The 20,515-nt window shown below is 45.7% G+C and overlaps 1 protein-coding gene and 1 long non-coding RNA gene across 5 annotated transcripts in view; one reads left to right on the forward strand and one right to left on the reverse strand.

Moving 5' to 3' along the window:
- OGDH (oxoglutarate dehydrogenase) overlaps window positions 1-3,228 on the forward strand; it is a 37,430-nt gene extending 34,202 nt beyond the window's left edge. For all 4 annotated transcript variants that reach the window (XM_081171643.1, XM_081171645.1, XM_081171642.1 and 1 more), the window contains one exon: window positions 42-3,228. In XM_081171643.1, coding sequence (XP_081027769.1) covers window positions 42-162 — 121 coding nt within the window. In that variant the 3' untranslated portion in view covers window positions 163-3,228. The remainder of the gene's footprint in view (window positions 1-41) is intronic.
- Window positions 2,325-13,972, reverse strand: LOC308574262. Its single transcript, XR_014002405.1, has 3 exons — window positions 13,708-13,972; window positions 13,186-13,292; window positions 2,325-4,447 (listed from the first exon to the last, which is right to left on the reverse strand). It is a non-coding gene; the product is annotated as an uncharacterized lncRNA (long non-coding RNA).
- Window positions 13,973-20,515: the final 6,543 nt, after the last annotated feature.

Genomic DNA, 20,515 nt, shown 5'->3' on the forward strand with positions numbered 1-20,515 from the left:
TACAAATTGCCATCTTTCTATTTCTCCTTTCCACATGCTAGGTATGCTGGACGTGAACCTGCTGCCGCACCAGCCACAGGCAACAAAAAGAACCACCTGACTGAGCTGCAGCGCTTTTTGGACACTGCCTTCAACCTCGACTCTTTCAAGGGCTTGTCTTAAATACTCTTGGACTGGTTTCCGCAGCGCACCGTGTGTGTTTCTCTGTCTGCTCACTTCCTTTCTATGTCCTTAACTATAGACCTTGTAAGCTAACTTAAGGCGCCTCTTATTAATCTCTTGTTTGCTCTTGAGGAACTGCCTCTTCAGTGACCCTGTCCAGAATGCTCGTGTTAGGTTTTATCTTCTGTGTGCTGTAGATCAAACTTCTGGAACAGTGGGTTATCACTCCAGCACAAGCCCATGTCCTTTCTGAGAACCCTGGGACTAACCAGCCCCAGTCCCCAGAATGAGGGATTTAGAGGGACTGGTATTTGCCTTCCAAACAAATGTCCCTCTTTTGAGACTGTGATGACTCCAGATGATGCCCGAGTCATTGTCTCCAACCCAACAGTGGTTCAGGAGGCAGGCGTTGCTTTTAAATCACAAACACAAATGTGCCCACCTGGAAGGACGAGAGGAATGATGTCTTTCCATTCCCTTTTCCTCTCCAGAAGTGTTTGATCTGGCATAACTCTTCAATTGTGTAATGAGATTAGATTCCCTTTCCTTATGCACGACAACCCTAGTACTGAAAATCCTGGGCTAGCACCCTAAATCACTGCTGCTGTTTCTTGTGGTTTAGCAGCCTAGCATTACCCATGCTGAATACACGCACAGACAGCTTAAATTCAGGCACTCTTCTTCCAGGAGGAGTCCCTCCCCCTTTAATGAAGAAGTTATAACTCAGCCCAGGCATTAATCTGTTTGCGGGAGGGGCGTGCTCTTTTCAAAACTGCCACCATTTTTAGTCCTAATATCCCTTCCTGGGTAGGAACTTGGTATACAGTGGACACTAAATAATCTTTTATACAGTCACCAAAGCCACTTCTCTTTCAGCCTCCAGGTTGGCTTAGCTTTCAGGTTCTGACCAAGAGAAAGCTACACTTGGGAATAAAAAAAAACCCACGAACTAATGTTTTGTATAGGAAAATGTTGGGACTGATACTTAGATCACACTCTTGTCTGTAATACCACATGTAGAGCAAAATTTGAGTCTCTACTATTGCTTGAGCAGAAGTTAATGTTTCCCCCCTCTTCATGGGCTATAGTCACATTGCACTTTTTTTTCCTGAGTTTCACGCAAATGGGAATCCACCTTTGCTGCACACCTCTTTCATAAATTACTTCCATAATTATTATTTCAGTCTTAACTTTGAGTTTAGCAATGCTTTTAAAGGACTACTTGTGTATATAGAATTGGCGGATGAAGTATTTTTTTTAAAAAGAAAAGACCTATTTTCTGTCATTGCAAAACTTTTGGATGAGGCCTGAGTTGCAACAACTTAGCATAATTGATATGTAGCCTGCTAGAAACATTTTTATGTTGGTGTCTCTGACCTCCACAGAGTTTTCTAGCAAGAACCTCAAGTTATGTTAACCTTGGGTAACGTAAACTTAAGTTTGCAAAAGCAGGAAACCTGGAAGTGTTTTGCCACATGTGCAGAAGTGGTCTACTGCCGTGTACGCAGAAGTAGTCTCTCCGGTTGCGAAAACTTTGGGATACGGCCGGACCTCCGGAACGGACCCCGTTCACAACTGGAGGTACCACTGTGCTTGTCCCAGGAGGCTCAAACATGGATATAAACACCCAGTTTCCTTGTCGCTGGATAGATTCTGTCCCTGTGCTCTCCTAGCTCTGTGCTTAGACTGTGTGAGCAGAGTTTAGGACGGCATGCACTTCTGCAATGGAGTAGCTTGTGCCTACTTCTCATTGGCTTTCTCCTGAATTACACAGCTTCTCAAACACAGCCCTAATTGGGGAGCAGGGAGAGAGACACAGTGAAACCAGTTAAACATTATGGCTTTAAGAAAAGGGTTTTGAGATAGTTCCCAGGATCTTTTCGGTGAACCTCCCTAACTTTATGTTACTGTAGTCTTCTGCCTTTCTGGGGCCCCTCGGGTGTTGGGGCTTTCCTAGCCGTCGCCTGAGCAGGGCGCCTCTCAGTAGGTAGTGTGCTAAGAAGATAGCTCAAAATTGATCCCACGTGAGATTTCTTACTGCTTCCTCATCCGTGTGCACACTGGAATATACTGACTGATCTTAGGAACGCTGATGTCATTTATCTTCCGCCTGCAGTCCAGAGGCTCAAGCATGGCCACAGTCAACCCCCCTCTACTTTGTGGCCTTTGCAACAGGAATTGATGCCATTTCTTGGCTTGCTCTTTTTTTTAACCCATTGCTGATGTCTGGCAACTGCTTTCAATCACCGTAATTACACAGTGGTCTGCCAGTGATAGAATGTACCTCAGTGCTTTGACTGTCCCTTTTTCCCCCCTCCGTGCGGTCATCACAATGTCATTTGGTGGCAATGGCAGCAATGACTTGATTGGCAAGGCTGTTGAAGAGAGAAATTCTAAACTAGATTGAGCCTACCCTCTTGGACAGAACACATAGCATGCGCCCGCTGTTGCACTTCTGCCTAAGCCTGTTTCTATTCTGTGTCAATCTCCTGAGCTTCTGAATGTGGTCTGTGTATGCTGCCATGCCATGTCACGTCAGAGCTTTCCCATCCCTCAGAGAAAAGAAAACCTTAACATCTTTGCTGTCTTTGACAGGAGATGTCCAGCTCTATATTCATCTGGCTGACCCCTGGGCATTACTGAGAGACATACAGCTTCCTCCTGTCCCCATCTATCTTCTGTGTGTGCTGCCAGCCATACCAAAAGAGTGTGCCATCTTGTGAATAAATACTTTTCTATAATCTAAGAATCTGTGCTGCTTCACTAGTGGGAACAGCACATTCCAAAAGTGATGCCCACTGTTTGGGGGTAGGCTGTCAACAAAAGGGTTTATGTGGGACTGCAATATTTGTTCTTTAGCTCTGCAGAGAGAGAGAAAAATCCTAGTGTCTAACCTTTGCCAAAGCCAGGGGCCAGTGGAGAGAGGAAGGTTGCCTGTTCAGGGCTAGCGCTACCCTAGGGCTCCCCTCAAACTCACAGCCTGACTTTTATTTATTTTGGTTTTAAAACAAAAACAAAAAATCAGACATGTCTGGCTTAAACAATAAAGCCTGATCTTCTTCCCAATGTGTCTCCAGCTTGCTCAGTTGTCTGAGATTCATTCTTCCACCCAGTGCAAATGACACAGGCCCCTGTTGAGGGCAGGTGAGATGGAAACCGGGAAGGGCCAATTCCATCTGCAGCCTTGCACACTCCTGTGAAAACGTATAAAATGACTTGAGCAAGAGTCATAATCTGTGCTTATCTGAAGCTATTTATTACAGTTGGTGTTCAATGAGCACATCCTGACCCTGGTCTGAAGACCATCCATCCCCAAGTAGGCACACTAAAAGCTTAAACATCATTTTGAATTGGTCCAACCTGCAAGTCCAGGTGGTCCAGCAAGGCAGGTATATCTCAAGGTAAGTACTGAATCGACAGCAGCAGCCACCACTGGGCTTCAGTGCAGCATAATTATCTTGACATGTTCAGAGGAGTCAGTGCCAGCAATAGGATGCATGGAAAGTGACTTCTGAATTTTTCTCATTCACCTTTGGTTAACAAGCATCACAAAATATGCAGCAAAGTAAAGCATGGAAATATAGGCTGTTAGACCTTTAAAATATGTCCTTTAAAGTGAGCTCCAATATTTCTCTCTTACCCCAGCATATAAAAAAGACTGCACATTTGGTAAGTTACAAAATAAGTTTCCTTACAAACTCTCCAAAGGTCAGATCCGTGTGTTTCAGAAAATTGCACAGGCAGTAAAACATGGCATAGTTATGAAATGGTGAAAGTTTCTAAATTATTGGTATAGGAACTTGAGAGCGGTTTGTGAGAGCCATGTGGTCTGAACTGGAGCAGCCAGATTAGATGTTCTTACATGGCGAACTCAATAGGAACAAAGACTTGACTACCTAGTTCCTCCCAAGGTGAGCTAAACCTGGCAGGACAGCTTACTATATGGTCTTTTACACCTTCATGCATTAATCAGACTTCAAGCATATTGGTTATTTAAGCTGGTTATCCCATACCTAGAAAGAGGCGTTTTTTAGAGAGAGAGAAAACTTTTTTTCTTAAATGCTCCTATAGAGTTGGCTCATGAAGTACAGTAATGAAAGAAAGCCAGGGCAGCTTTAGTGTCCACCAGTACAGTTTAGGGGGGGGGGGGACTATGAATTGAAAAGGAGTCCCTGATTAATTGGGCAGCAGATTTCTGAAAACAAAGTTGGCATTTTAAAAGACTTACCGTATCCCCTCTTTTTCCTAATGCATCTTTTAAAATGCTATTACACATGTGCATCATCTGAAAACAAAGAAAATAACGCTCCTTCAGGCATACCATGTTTATTTGCAAATGTATGCAGATTTAATAAATAGGTTAACTAAGTAATAACTCAATGTTAGAAATGCAATTTGTTCTAGCCACAGAGAACATGAAATGAGTTAGATGGTGGCCAACCCACTTTTATTTCCTGCTAATCAAGAGGTTTGCCTTGCTCTCCTCTTTTCATTGGAAGTCAAGACGTGATTTCAAAATAAGCAGATTTTGTTGGAGCAGTTTCTTAGTTCTTCTCTCACCCCCCACAGTGCTGTTAGTGCGTACAGAGTGCCAGTGTCTAGCAAGTACCACTGAAACTGCAGTTGGCCTCAGGAGGGCAGCTGCTTATGTTTCTAGGCCAAGGGCAAATGGCTTTCAGAGGGCAATTTTATCCAGGCTAGCATGGGATGAAGGTAAAATTCCCTTCCATCTGCTGTGGTTGCGATCTTGGCGGTGGGCGTGCAGTATAGCTGCTATTCAAAAACACTGCAGATGCAGCTCTGAAGATGAAATTGAATATATAGTCTGGCAGTCAAGATAGGCTAGAAGAATAACTTGGCTTCTACCCACTAAGAATAAAACAACTTTGTAGATCAGGGCCACAAGGAACTGGTGGTCCTCTAGCTATTGGTGTCAGGCAAGTCTATCAACTCCAACTGGCATGGACAATTAATCGGGTGCTCGGAGTTGTTGATTGACTAGAATGGGTTTCCCACCCATGTTGCAAATGGCTCTGAAAACTGAGCAAGTACTTGTGTCCTTTTCAAATGGGATTTTTTTCTTTCCATTTTCCACTCCCATCATCATGCGTAGTGCTCTTATTTTGTTCTGCACTGGCACAATGCAGAGGAACAGCAGAAACTTAAGTTGCCACTGCATTAGCGGTATAAATAGGACAGGAATAAAGTGCACGATTGCCTAAGGTGCAAATTAACTGGTGCTGTTTGAGAAAACAGGTGTGAATTCCGCATGGTTGGCACACCATGAAATAGCAGCAGACCTTGCAAGAAAGTGATGGGGCGACTGACTGCAAGCTCTGGTCTTTGTACCACTCCGTCATTAGGACTTGAGCACCACAGTGTGCTCTCCATGCTTTTAAATCTAGAATAGCTCAGATGTCCCTATAGTTTTAGGAACCCCCAGCTGGCAGAGCAATCTTGGCCCTCCAGAGGATCCAGTTTGGTTAATGAGGCCATTTCCACAGAACCACACTCCTCTGCTGCTGTCCTGGTGATATGTGCTGGTGGATGAGGCTCAATTCTTTGACGACTGTGCCCATTACTGTACATCCCTTTCCATTTGGCCGGGCCCTGCAATTCCCCTGATGGGGGCTGCTACATGCAACCATAGCAGCAGGATCAAACACTGCTCATCCGCTGATTCTAAGGGCAGCAAATTGTTTTGGTGGCAAGTGGGACTATGCATATGACTGGCATAGTAATTTTTTTATTGCACCACAAGTAACCAGTCCAAAAAGCCTTTGGAAGGGATGGTGTTATCTCACTTAGTAGGTGCCTATTTTTTTAAAAAGAGATGCTATACAGAATGGACTTGGCTAGGGGCAGGAGACAGAACCCACCTGTGGCCTTTGTGTCAGGTCTCTACAGCTGTACGGAGAGCTCTGAAGCTGTAAAAGTTCAATGACACTTGAACACACTCATTAACAGCATGTTAAGGGACAGTTCACGGTGCTGACTGACATACCAAAGTGCTTAAATGTCTTGAGATATAACAGACCTGGGAAATGTCTAACACATCTCCCAGTTGTTACCTTGAAAATAGCCCATGAACCCTTTTTAGGAGGTTTGGAAAAGTTTTGTTGTAGCACCCAGATGCTTGGAGCCTTAATGTAATGCGCCTCCAGTCTACAATGCTGGGCGATGGGTCGTAATGGAGCCACCAGATGGCAGCACATTATTGGCATAGATTTGGGATTAAATCTGATATAGATGGAACTAGGGTTGCCATATTTCAAAAAGTGAAAATCCGGACACAAAAGTTGTTGAGCTTTATTGGGGGGGGGGGCAAATAAATGACACTTCTCCTGGGTTGCCATATGCCCAGACGCCATTTTCGACGGACAAATCCTGTGTATGTCCGGGAAATTCCAGCCATATGGCAGCCCTAGATGGAACCAAAGAGTACTTCAAAAGATGTTGCCGCAAGCATTTTAATTTTCCTAAGGCCTTCTATGAAAATGAATGTTAATAGCAACCAAAGGTACATTAGAATGCTAAACAAAGGGAATGCACAACAGCTCAATGCAGCAGCAAGGAACCTGTAGCCCTCAACAAGTTGTTGGACTCCAGTTCCCACCAGCCCCAGCTAGCCTAGCTGCCTAGCCAAAGCTCAGGAGTTATGGGAACTGTAGTCCTGCAACATCTGGCGAGCCACAGGCTTCCCATCCTTGGACTCCTTAATGGATTCTCTCCCCACCGTTTGTGCAGAAGCTTGGAGGTTCCCAAGCTGTTCCAGTGAAAACTGTCCTACCGACCCCATACATACTACAGTAATTTGTGATCCAGCACTGCCTCTGTTTCTTGGTCAACAAATCTGTTTAAGAGAAAACTCGGGTGGAGTTTTCTTTCTATCCAAGGCGGAAAATCTGGTTTTTCTTGTTAAAGCTAGATAAATGGGCTTGGCTGCCAGGCACCACCATAGTAATGTGTAGGCGATGTCAGAGAAAACAGAGCCATGAGAAAACTGTAGTAATGAGCAGGTGATGGCAAGGAAACAGAGGCTGGGAAGAACTTTGAAAGGTTCTCTACAGTTCATATGCCTTCTCTCCAGTCTTTGGATATTTAAACCCACCCTCTTATTCAGAATTTACCCATAAATTTTGGTTCTCCTGCCAATTCAGCACTGACAATGCTGGTAAATAGATAGCATGCATGCAATAGCATGCACCCTGCTGCAATAGCATGCACCCTGCTGCTACATGTGAGCTCTGTAGAAAAGGGTACCAAGTCACTTGCATTAAAACAGAGCATGGCATCGTTGACTCACCTCCTAAAACCACAATTGAATGACCATTAGAACTAAATGGCAGCAGTTCTTGAACATTGAGTGGTGTTAATGGGGTAAGGTGGATGCAGTTGGCCCCATGATTCCCATGTGGATCAATGCAGCTGTTCTAGCAAGAGCTCGCCATCACCTTTCCAGGCTGCTGAGAGGAGGATGGCCGTAGAAACTTATGCACTGGGAAATGATATACAATTAATTGAAGAGGATGCTCAAAATAACTTTTGTAAAAAAAAAAATCAGAAGCTTTTCTTTTGGGAATTATATGGACAGAACTACCTAAATTGTACCGTATTTTTCATCCCATAGGACACACCTAGTTTTTTTGGGGGGGGAATAAAAGAAAAAGTTTTCCCCTTTATTTCCCCCCCAAAAGCAGGTCGGGGAAACCGAACCAGGTCGAGGAACAGCGGGATGGCGGCGCTGCGCCTCCCTGCTGTCCCCCGAGCTTGTGGGGCTGGCCGATGTCTGCCTGGCGTGAGGGGCACTCTGCTTCAGGGCGCCCCACGTGCCAGGCAGCAGGCTGCTATCCGCAGCGTGGGGAGCCCTGCGGGGAACTCCTGCAGGGCTCCCCACGCTGCGGATGTCTGTCCGGCGCGCGGGGCGCTCTGCTTCAGGGCGCATCACCCGCCGGGCGGCAGGCTGCTATCCGCAGAGTGGGGAGCCCTGTGGGGAACTCCCGCAGGGCTGCCTAGGCTGCGGAGGTGTTCCCGAAGCGCTGGGCGCTCTGCTTTCAGGGCGCCCGACGCTCCGGGAAGCAGGCTGCTATCCGCAGCCTAAACAGCCCTGCGGGACCTCCTGCAGGGCTGCCTAGGCTGCGGATGTGTTCCCGAAGCCTGGAGAGCAAGAGGGGTCGGTGCGCACCGACCCCTCTCGCTCTCCAAGCTTCAGCGAAAGCCTGCATTTGCCCCATAGGACGCACCCAGATTTCCCCTTCATTTTTGGAGGGGAAAAAGTGCGTCCTATAGGGCAAAAAATACGGTATACTACTACAATTGCTATACTACTACAGCAGCAAGAATTCTACTTGCCCCAAAGTGAAAAGAAGCAGAAGTCCCAGCAAAGGAAGAATGGATCCAAAACCTATGGAACATGCAGAAATGGCGAAACTTACCGGAAGAATAAGAAATCAAGACAACAAACTTTTTGTAAAAGAATGGAAATGGTTTATTGTATATTTGCAGATAAATTGCAAATAGAAACATTGGCGGGATTTTTGTAATAACCTGCAGTTTCATAAGAGTGTATATTTAAAGTAGATAATTAAATGAGCAAATTAAATGAATTTGGATATGCAGAAAATATTAAAAAATAAATTCAGGGAACCGCAGAGAGAAGGGGAAGGAAGTCAAGTTTTGAAATGTTAAAATGATTCTAAAACTAATGAAATGTATAAACTTGAAAAGTATAAATAAAAACTTTTTTAAAAAAAGAACCTCTGAGACACTGCATCCTCCTGCTCTGGGGTGTTGTGCCCCTATAATTTGAGAACCACTGCTGTTGTTGAAATGCATGTCACAATTATTCTGCATACAGAAGTATGACTTATGGTACCATGCTTAAAATAATATGATTATCATTATAATAGGGTTCATTACACTGGCTTTTTTAACATTATCAGTAGAGGTCTCCACTTTGGAGAGTTTAACACTGATGGGTGGTAGATGCTGCCCATCTAGTAATGTCAATGTGTAGAGTCATCTCTTGTGTTGTTGGAAAAGAGTGTTTGTGATGACCAGCTTGTTCTCTTGACAGAGCTCTATTAGCCTTTGCCCTGCTTCGTTCTGAACTCCAAGGGAGCTGGACCATAAAGAAGGCTGATCGCCGAATAATCGATGCTTTTGAATTATGGTGCTGGAGGAGCCGCTTGCGAGTCCCATGGACTGCAAGAAGATCAAACCTATCCATTCTGAAGGAAATCAGCCCTGAGTGCTCACTGGAAGGACGGAGCCTGAAGTTGAGGCTCCAATACTTTGGCCACCTCATGAGAAGAGAAGTCTCCCTGGAAAAGACCCTGATGTTGGGAAAGATGGAGGGCACAAGGAGAAGGGGACGACAGAGGATGAGATGGTTGGACAGTGTTCTCGAAGCTACCAGCATGAGTTTGACCAAGCTGCAGGAGGCAGTGGAAGACAGGAGTGCCTGGCGTACCCTGGTCCATGGGGTCACGAAGAGTCGGACATGACTAAATGACTAAACAACAATGCACAATCAGGATTGCATATTAAGGCTCCCGATTGTGCATTGGCAGAGACAACTGCCACACACCTGATGTCACATAAGGCATTGCTTTGGGATGGGTTAAGTGTCAGCCTCATGGGCCAAATTCAAACTCCTGGGGGGCCAGATGTTCCCCACCCCATTTTAAATCATGGGGTAGGAAGAGATGAAGGTGATCAGGTACATTTGCAGAAACCTCAAACATAATGAGAGATAAGTAATTTTACATCATGGATTGGAAGGTATTTCCATTCAGGATCAAGCAAGAGTTAGCAAAAGTCTTCTATCCCCAAACCTTATTATTCCCTAAATAGTCTTCACAGAATAGAATTTCCTTCTCCTTGCTGCTTATGAAGGCTTGTTAGATTGCCAGCCCTCTTCTGTCAACTCCAGAAAAGGAGGGAGGTAATGGGGATTGTGTGTGGGTTGGTATTTAAAATTTTATTTTTGTGGTTATTACAGGGTGAGTACAGAATCATGAGACCTGATAAAAAGCACAAGATCTGGCAGCCTAATGGAAAAAGGGGGAAATAAAGGGTTCTCTAAGAAGAGTTCTGACCTGGCATACTACAAAGCAGCTTTTTGTCCATCTAACTTGCAGCTCTTTACATTTTACAGCACATTGTTTCCCTCAAAGAATTCTGGGCAGTGTAGTTTTCTGGGAATTGTAACACTGTGAGGAGCACCTCCACTACGCAGTATTTCAGACTTTTAGTTTAGGGGAAACTTCTGCCACATGAAAGAAGCTTATAAAATTACACAAGGCATGGAGAAAGCAGAGAGAGGTTTTTCCTCTCTCATAACACTAGAATTCACGGACAGTCAGTGAAGCTGAATGTTGGAAGATCTGGGACTTGCAAAATAAAGTCTTCCTTCACGCAGCACATAGCTAAACCAATGGAAGTTGCTCCCAAAAGAGGCAGTGATGGCCACAAACTTTGAAATGGCTTTGAAAGAGATTTGGACAAATCCATGGACAAGAAAGCTATCAATACCTGCTTGTCATGATGACTTGGCTTTGCCTTTAAAGTGGTACCTCGGGTTACAGACGCTTCAGGTTACGCGATTTCGGGTTGCGCACCGCGCCAAATCCAGAAATACCGGAATGGGCTACTTCTGGGTTTCGGCGCTTGTGCATGTGCAGAAACACTAAATTGTGCTTTGCACATGCACAGAAGCATCGAATCGCCACCCACACATGCGCTGCGGGTTGCGAATGCTGCGGGTTGCGAACATGCCTCCCGCATGGATCACGTTCACAACCTGAGGTTCCATTGTATGGTCAAAGGCAGCAGCGCTTCTGATTCTATCTTCTGGAAACCTTGGGAGGGGAGAGGGCTCTTGTGGTTGCAGGTTTCCCGCAGGTACCTGGGTGGACAATGTGAAGAACAGACGGCTGGACTCAGTGGGCCAGCAGGCTGTTCTTATGTACATGATTCTCCTGACACTTGGTTATCTCTCACCTTTTTGCCATCGTGGAGCTTACAGTAGCATAGAGCAGATTTCTAAGGTGTCTCCCATCCTGACATGGACCACACCAAGACCTACTTAGCTTCTGTAAGGTAGGGTTACCAGATGTCCCTGGTTCCCAGGGAATGTCTCCAGATTTGCAAATCTGTCCTCAGGAAATGTGGCAGTGGCAGTCTCAGTAGCCCAGAGCCAGCCTGGTAGCGCAGTTGGCTCTGGCTGGCTTCAGGAGCTGCTTGCTGCCATGGCGTCCGCCATTTTTCCTTGCTGGAAGTCCCCATATGATGTGAGCAACACATCATATGGGGACTTCTGATGAAGAAAAATGGCAGGCGCCACAGCAGCGAGCAGCTCCTGAAGCCAGCCAGAGCCAACTATGCTACCAGGCTGGCTCTGGGCTGCTGACTTCCGCTGCCACCACCACTGCAGATCTCCTGCCCCCTTCCCCCTTTGTTTTGACTGATCGGGGGAGGCTCGGGAGTTGCGGGTGGGTGGGTGTTGCCCAGTTTTGTAAAAACTCTGTGCATTTATGTTTCACAGGGTGTGAAAGAAGGGCATTGCACCTTTATACAACATGCATGTGTGCTTGGGCCCAGGGTCTTTTGCCTCACCATCCCCACTACTGACTCCCTGTTGCGACTCAGCTTCAAAAAAAATAAAAAAAAATAAGTGTTCCCAGATTCATTGAAAAAAGTCTGGTAACCATAGCCTCATAGAGCTCTGTGGTCTACAGCTCAAGATGGCTACCTGGCCCATCACACCCATCGGGCAAGGTGAGGCGAGAGCAGCCTCTCAAGGAATGAGATCCAGCCTCCAAGGAATGCATTGCCTGTTGCTGCCACCTTGGTGTGCTCCTTAGAGGCCAGATCTGTCCCCCATCGCCACCTCTACAGTGGCCTCTTAGCCTAGAGGCGGCGCTGCTGGTCTCTCCCCAGCCTTGTTCATGATGTAAATCTTTGTTCCCCCCGCCTTGTTCCTGAGGTCACTCTTCCCCCACCCCTTCTTCCCTGGGCACGGAGTGAGCAGAACCATTTTGTGGTTTACCTCAGGTGGCAAAATGTTTGGGGCTGACACTGATGGCTGCCATGATTTCAGTGGAGTGGGAGAATGCTGTTGTTTTTTAAATATTTTTTTAATTAGGAATTTGAACAAAATATATTATCTTAAAACGTATCATCCTTAATTTCCCCCCCCCCTATAAAACAACCCACCCTCCCCTCCCCCCCAACTTCCCTCAGATCCAATCTCTGGTTTCTCTACAAATGCTATTCTCTGCATGTTACAAAATTGTATAAATCCTTAATTTATCTGACTGGTTATTGTCAATAAAAAGTTTGTAAGTGTTTTTCAAAGCCTGCCAAGGAGTCCAGTTCACTTTGTTGCTTCTTTAAGTACTTTGTAAAAGGTTCCCATTCATCTTTAAAGTCACAGTTATCCTTGTCCTGTAGTTTATGTGTCAATTTTGCCAATTCTGCGTAGTCCATCAGTTTCTCTTGCCATAGTTCTTTAGTCGGGGTTTCCTCATTCTTCCATCCTTGTGATATTAAGACTTGCTGCCATTGTCACATACATGAAGATATTTTTCTGCTTCCTTGGCAGGTCTTTTCCTATAATCCCTAACAGAAATGCTTCAGGTTTCTTAACAAATGTTAGATGTAACATTTTCTTCAATTCATTGTATATCATTTCCCAAAACTTTTTAATTTCCTTACAATCCCACCACATATGGTAAAATGTCCCCTCCTTTTCCTTACATTTCCAACACATATTTGAGCTGGCTTTATACATTATTCCTAACTGCACTGGTGTCTTATACCATCTATACGTCATCTTCATATAATTTTCTTTCAACAAAGAACCATCTGTAAATTTTAAATCAATTTTCCATAACCTTTCCCAATCTTCCATCATAATGTTATGACCTATATGGGAGAATGCTGTTTTGAACCATAGCGTTGAGGTGCTGATGGCCACGTCAGATGTTACTGGATGCGTATTACAACTACAACACCTACCTGTGTCTATCTCATAGCATTTAAAGCAGCTACATCCATTCCCCCCCCCCCGGCGCCACCCACATCTGTGGCATGTGGGAATACTGTGCAAGAAGCTGCCGTTTGTCCTCCTGAAATATACTCAGAGTCGCAAAGTGATTTCATGCTCTTTATTCAGCTCATAGTGGTGAGGAGGAATGAATGAAAGTCCCCTCACAGTATCTGCTTTATATACATTATTTACACAATGGGCTGCACATGATTGGCTAATTCCGGAATTCTACTGTAAGCCAATCAGGTTGTGGATTCACTTCTATCTGGAGCAGGATTGGGTGGTTCCTGCCAACCAATCATACTGCTGCATTGTTCTAGGACCAATCAGACTGCTGCATTCTGAATCCTATTGTTCTAGGACCAATCAGACTGCTGCATTCTGAATCCTATTGTTCTAGGACCAATCAGACTGCTGCATTCTGAATCCTATTGTTCTAGGATCAATCAGACTGCTGCAGTTTGGATCCTATTCAACTCAGTACATAACACCTCCATTTCCCACCATGCAATTCTCAACGGGCAAAAGAAACTATGTAAGAACTTCAAGACTTTGGCTGAATCACTGGTGGTGAACCTCTGGAGGATCACAGGTTCCCTACTCCTGTTCTGCAACGGAACAAAAAGACTTGCTTTTGCTTGTTTTGTTTTTGCTTTCCCTTATGTTTGTCACCTCCTGCCTAAGTCTTGGCCCATCACTGCTGCCTGCAGAGCAAGTTTAGTTAATGGATAACGCAAGCTGTTATCCTTTGGGTGACGCAGGCAGGGAGGGAAACTCTTGCAACTGTGATTCATGGGGGGGGGGGTTAGCTTTTTCCTTGACAGTTTGCTCTGTGACGCCACACATGAGATTCAAAAGTGCTGGGGACTGTGTTTACTGATGCTTACGCCCGCAGAGTAGTGGTGGAGCCGAAGTCTTTCCCTGTGCGGGCAAGACTCCAAAAGGCCTTTTTTCTGCAGCAGATTGCAAGCAGACAGTCGCAGTCATGTCTAGGACACCCTCGAGCTGCTTCTCCTGAACTCTAAGCACGGCTGCAGCTGCCATCAGTCGGCAAGATGGCATCTGTCTTAATTACACCCCAGGAGGTTTTTAAGGTAGCGCCAAGGCTCGCTCTTGTGCATAGGAGTTTAATTCTATTTAGACAGTTGTACTTAGATCTGCAGTATAAATTAGGAGAGTGCCTTCCATACCTTTCCCCCCTAATAATAACAGATTAGATGGTATAATAAAATGCAACAGCAACTTAACCAGGGGAACAAATTATCTAAGTCCTAGGAAAATGTAAAGGGCAATGGAAAATATATCACAGTCAGCACTGTGGTGTCACCACAGAGAAGACCCTGGTCTCTGATCATCATTGGTGCTACCTCTAATGGAACTAGAGAAGGGTCTGTGAGGGAAGGTTTAAACTTAAAGGATACATCTGAATCACGATTATACCATTTTAACAGTAATAACTTCCCCCAAAGAATGCTGAGAACTGTAGCTTGTTAAGGGTGCTGAGAGTTGCGTTAAGGCTCCCTATTTCCCACCCTGAATTAAATTCTCAGGGTGATTTAACAATCAATTTCTCTTCACATGGAACTTGGGGAATTTGTAGGTCTGGGAAGGGAACAAATGCAATATATATTTCGCAATAAAATACAACCATATATAAATATCAGACAACATGCAATATGTAACGAAACAAAAACCAATAAAGTCAGTCACCTTAGCTAATCAGTTCACAATTACTGGGCCATGAAAGTATTTCAAAACAGACAACTCTGTCATGTGCCCATGGAAGTTTATTGGCTGTGGGGCCTTTGGGGTGTGTCGTGCTTGTAGGAAAACGAGTGGGAGATATTACTAAGGAGAATATGGCTGCTAACACACATTGTATTCTACAATTACTGGCAGTTGGGTACTTGTTCCCCACCACCACCACCACCACCACCACATAGTCCATGCACAGTCTAAATCGATTGCCTGCTTTTTGGCCCTGAAAAGCACTTCTTGAGAAACTGCTTTCATTCCGAAAACAAAAGCTCACTGCAGATGATTCCACATTACCAGATCCTGGCAAGAAGTGTGGAGCCATCCCTGCCCCGTGACATTGTGGGCGGTTGTATACCGAGATCACAAGCTCTGCTTTCTCCTCCCATCACCTGGGTCATGTACAGGGAGGAAAGGTGCGGAAAGCCTAATAAGGGGCAGGTTAATGCATTATCAAGTAACCTTGCATGCCCTTGTGGACGGCAGGATCTAGAATCAATCTAGGCTGAATGCAGCCGCGAACAATTCCGGGCTGAGAAAAATCGTGTTTTTGTGCTGCAAGGGGGTTCAGCGTGCATGCAGCAAGTGACTTGTGTCATCGGGTCAAGGATGGAGGAAAGAACCACACCTTTGTCTCAGATGGTCACTGTGTGCCTGACCTTTGTCAGCGGTGCCCAGTGCATGACGATCTGGCTGGGTCGCTGTGACCAGCCAGGGATTCAGGGAGCCCTTAAGGCGGTTTTGCTAATGAGCGCAGCAAGGACCTAGGACAAGGAGAGGCAGCCCGCACAGTGCCCTGCTGTCACCATGGCAACAGCAGTTCATCCCGTCTGCAGGAGGGGAAACGGGAGGCACAAAAGCATGATCTCACAACAGATCGACCTCTTCGCCAGCCAGTTCCGTCTTCTCTGACTTAGTAACAGTGCCAGCCATGCTTCCCCCCCCCCAGTGTGTGGGGCAGGGAGGGGAATCCCAATTTAGTTTTGATTACGCACCAGTAGCCAATTGCATACCTCCTGACTAAATTCAAGATGTGGTACATATCTTCAGAATGTATATAACGTCTAGGTGCATCTTTTATGGGTAATATCTGCTATATATATTATGGGAAATGGCTTGTCTGTTTGTTTGTTTGCTTGTTTGTTCTCTGTGCTTTCGGACACCTCTTGCCAAAGTTGGCTTGAGGGCTCCCAAGATGGGGGTGGTGTTTACTGTTGACCTTGAGCTACTGGCCGCCATTTTGAATTAAGGTAGCGGACTGAAACGCGACTTTGGCAGGACTTTACCTACCGGTAATTTTTGGCATGACAGGTGCAAACTGACAAATTACATCCTCTGTTTAAAAATCACAGATTAGTTTTGGTTTCTAAAAATTTCCAGTCAGAGCCAGGAAACACCCCCCCCCCATAGTTACATAAAAGGTAAAGGTAAAGGTACCCCTGACTGTTAGGTCCAGTCACGGATGACCCTGGGGTTGCGGCACTCATCTCACTTTACAGGCCAAGTTACATAAGTTACATATAAATTCACTGCCAATTAGCTGCCAAGTCAGGGTGCAATTTTTCAGGTAAAGGTAAAGGGACCCCTGACCATTAGGTCCAGTTGCAACGACTTTGAGGTTACGGTGTTCATCTCGCTTTATTGGCAGAGGGATCCAGCGTACAGCTTCCGGATCATGTGGCCAGCATGACTAAGCCGCTTCTAGCGAACCAGAGCAGAGCATGGAAACACTGTTTACCTTCCCACTGGAGTGGTACCTATTTATCTACTTGCACTTTGACGTGCTTCCGAACTGCTAGGTTGGCAGGAGCAGGGACCGAGCAACGGGAGCTCACCCTGTGGAGGGGATTCGAACCGCCGACCTTCTGTTCAGCAAGTCCTAGGCTTTGTGGTTTAGACCACAGTGCCACCCGTTTTTTCATGTATTAAGCACTATATAGCCTGTAAGCAGGATACCTGAAATATCATCTCACATTTACTCTGCAGGAGGCACATTCCCCACACTGTAGGAACTGAGCCTTTCATGTTGCGGCACCAAGCCTTTCACTTCCTCTCATGTTAATATTAGACAGGCGCTGTCTCTATTTCCCTTTCGGTGCCTACTGAAAACCTTCCTCTTTCAACAAATCCTTCAAGCAGCAATTGTGACTGTTTTTGAGATGGTTTTAAGGCTCTGTTGCTTCTTGCTTGCTACTCTGTGCCTCCTTTGGGAGGAAGGGAGGGATATAAAGTTAATACCGGTAAATAGTCATATGAATTGGCATTACAAAATTATATTAGAATTGTCAGAGGAAAGAAGAAAAACAAAGCAACATTATCATATACGTAATCGCCACATGCAATGAAATCACTGTGTATGATGATTGAAGGTTTCTGGGTGGGGTGGGATCCCTAGAACTTATGGGTCCTCATGCACGACACGTATATGGCCACATTCTGCCTAGCAGAATGTACACATGCAGCTTAAAATAGTCATCCCTCTCCACCTGTTATGTACTGAGTTGAAAGGATCCAAACTGCAGCAGTCTGATTGGTCCTAGAACAATAGGCTCCAAATTGCAGCAGTCTGATTGGTCCTAGAACAGTAGGATTCAGAATGCAGCAGTCTGATTGGTCCTAGAACAGTAGGATTCAGAATGCAGCAGTCTGATTGGTCCTAGAACAATGCAGCAGTATGATTGGTTGGCAGGAACCACCCAATCATGCTCCAGATATAAGTGAATCCACAACCTGATTGGCTTACAGTAGAATTCCAGAATTAGCCAATCATGTGCAGCCCATTGTGTAAATAATGTATATAAAGCAGATACTTTGAGGGGACTTCCGTTCATTCCTCCTCACCACTATGAGCTGAATAAAGAGCATGAAATCACTTTGCGACTCGGAGTATATTTCACCACCGTTGTTCATTAGGGCAAGCAAGTGAATATCTGGAGTTATTAGCTACTGCATTACAATTTGCATTTATTACCGTATGTCACAATTGTAAAGGATCATGGATGAGCAGCTCCTTTGCATGTAGAAGGTTCAACTTCAGGTAGGGTTGGGAGAGGCCCCTGTCTGAAACCCCAAAGAGCTGCTCTCAGTCAGTGTAGACAATGCTGAACCAGATGGGGCAGTGGTCTGTTGTTGTCTGTCTGTCTGTCTGTCTATTTATATCCCGCCCACCTGGCTGGGTTTCCCCAGCCACTCTGGGTGGCTTTCCGCAAAATATAAAAAATAACAAAATATCAGACATTGAAAAATGTTCCTCCTCCCTCACCTCATCTGCCCACAGCTATCCCAGACTAAAAATCATTTCTGAGAACATGCCGATACCTGCCTTACCGCTGTGGCGGCATAAACCAGTCATTAGGGAAGGCTTGGCATGTCACCGTGCCAATGATGACACATGCTTTTCCTGGTTTCTCCTACCTCTGAAAACGGTGCCTCGCAGCAAGCTCCTCATTTTGTCTTCACGACAACCCTGTGGTGTAGGTTCGGCTGAGACGCAGTGACTGGTCCAAGGTGACTCGGTGAGTGTCCTGGCCCAGTGGGGATTTGAACCCTGGTCTCCCAGGTCACAGTCTAACGCTCTGGCCACTCCACCCACACCAACCACAGTCTATTTGGACAGCAACTGTCTAGGGATCATGGCCTCGGGCTGAGAGAGAGAGCTTTCTTATCACCTGTGCTGCTACCTGATCCTTTTAGCCAGGGATGAACTTGTGAACTTCTGCACGCAATGGATATCTTTTGCTATGTATTCAGTGGTCTGCGTTTGCCTGAGCTTGAGTCTGGACTAAGGATTCTAAGCTCCTGTGTTCTGATTCAATACACGATGTCCAGTCACCAAACATTTCAGGATTTGGGCCTCTGCCATTGGCCCTTGAACTCCGAGTCGTGATTCGTAGCTTGGAAGTTTAGACAGCCAATCACGAGTGGGAGTGGCCCAGGCTTTCAGGAATGTTTATAAACAGTTGCTGTGCCCCTGTTTCCCAGTTATGTACAGTGGTCTCTCGGGTTAAGAACTTAATTCATTCTGGAGGTCCGTTCTTAACCTGAAACTGTTCTTAACCTGAGGTACCACTTTAGCTAATGGGGCCTCCTGCTGCCGCCGCAGCACCACCACGTGATTTCTGTTCTCATCCTGAAGCAAAGTTCTTAACCCAAGGTACCACTGTAGTTCAATAAAGGTTCTTGCTGTTATCTTGCCTCATGGGAACCCACCTACACTTCATCTTTTACCACTGAGCTATGGCCCTTCCCCCTAAATTTAACAGCTACATCAGGCAGACAGGGAATCATTCCTGTCCCTGCGTTTCCAAGCTCACAAACCCTTTTCCCTGTTTGATTTCCTCCTAGCACACTGCTAGTCCCATGCTGCTAGCATATAGTATGTCCCTGTCAGGATATGGGGGAAATTCCTGCAAAACGCTGGGTTTCATTGGACTCCCAAGTCCCTGCTGCCCCAGCCAGCATGGCAAATGACCAGGGCTGGTAGAAATCATAGTGTTGGAAGGGACCCTAAGGATCATCTAGTCCAACCCCCTGAAATGCAGGCGGAATATGTAGCTGTCCCAAACGGGGATCATACCTGCAACCTTGGTGTTGTCAACACCAGGTACTAACCAATTGAGCTATCCAGTGGTGTAGCGTGGGTTGTCAGCACCCGGGGCAAGGCAAGTAATTTGCACCCCCTAACCCGTGGATTTGCGCCCCCTAACCCGTGGATTTGCGCCCCCTAACCCCCAGATGTTGTGCCCAGTGCGGCCGGCCCCCCCTGCACCCCCCACGCTACGCCACTGGAGCTATCCAAGCTGGAGTTAGGAAATAATCCAACATATGGAGTCCCAGACATTGCCTGTCTTGTGACTACGCATTGGGGAACTATTTCGCAATGTAACTACATGCAACCAATCCAACTTCACAAAACAGAAAGTGCTTTTTTAACATTGCAGCAACCTGTCCTGGCTGGGTGCCCTCCAGATTCGTGTTTCCATTCCAGGATGCCAAATGCTCAGGTGTGATAAGAATTTTAAGGTCTTAGATATGTAATAAATGTTCATAAACGTACCAAGCAAACACGTACATAAATATATAAACCACATGTCTGAAAACCCCACAGAAAAAAGTCCTAAACAAACTGACCTCAATTATTTCTCTGCAAAGTCAAAGTGGGAAACCTCCCCATTGTCTCTTTCCTCACAAATCCTGTCTTAAGGGCACATTTAAGATATGAATAGCGTGTGAGCCTGTGATCTGGCTCAGGAACTAAATATTTATCATTACAAAAGACTGGCCAGGCTCCCCAGGCAATCCAATCAAGTGACCATTAATCAGGTAACCTGGCAGACAGGAGGTAAACAAAGCACTCAGATTTCTGCTGTAGACCGCCCTTTCTGTGATGTAGGTATGATGTATCAGCGGGGGGGTGGTCTTGAGCTACACCCCTTCTGTGATGTATGTATGATGTTTCTGGGGGTGGTCTTGATCTACAGGGTGGCAATTTCAAAAGTCTCTAGAAGCGCTTGCACACCATTGTTCTGGGTTCCTCCTCTCTCC

The sequence above is a fragment of the Podarcis bocagei genome (genome assembly GCF_964188305.1).
Source record: "Podarcis bocagei genome assembly, chromosome: 15".
NCBI classification, from domain to species: Eukaryota; Metazoa; Chordata; class Lepidosauria; order Squamata; family Lacertidae; genus Podarcis; species Podarcis bocagei.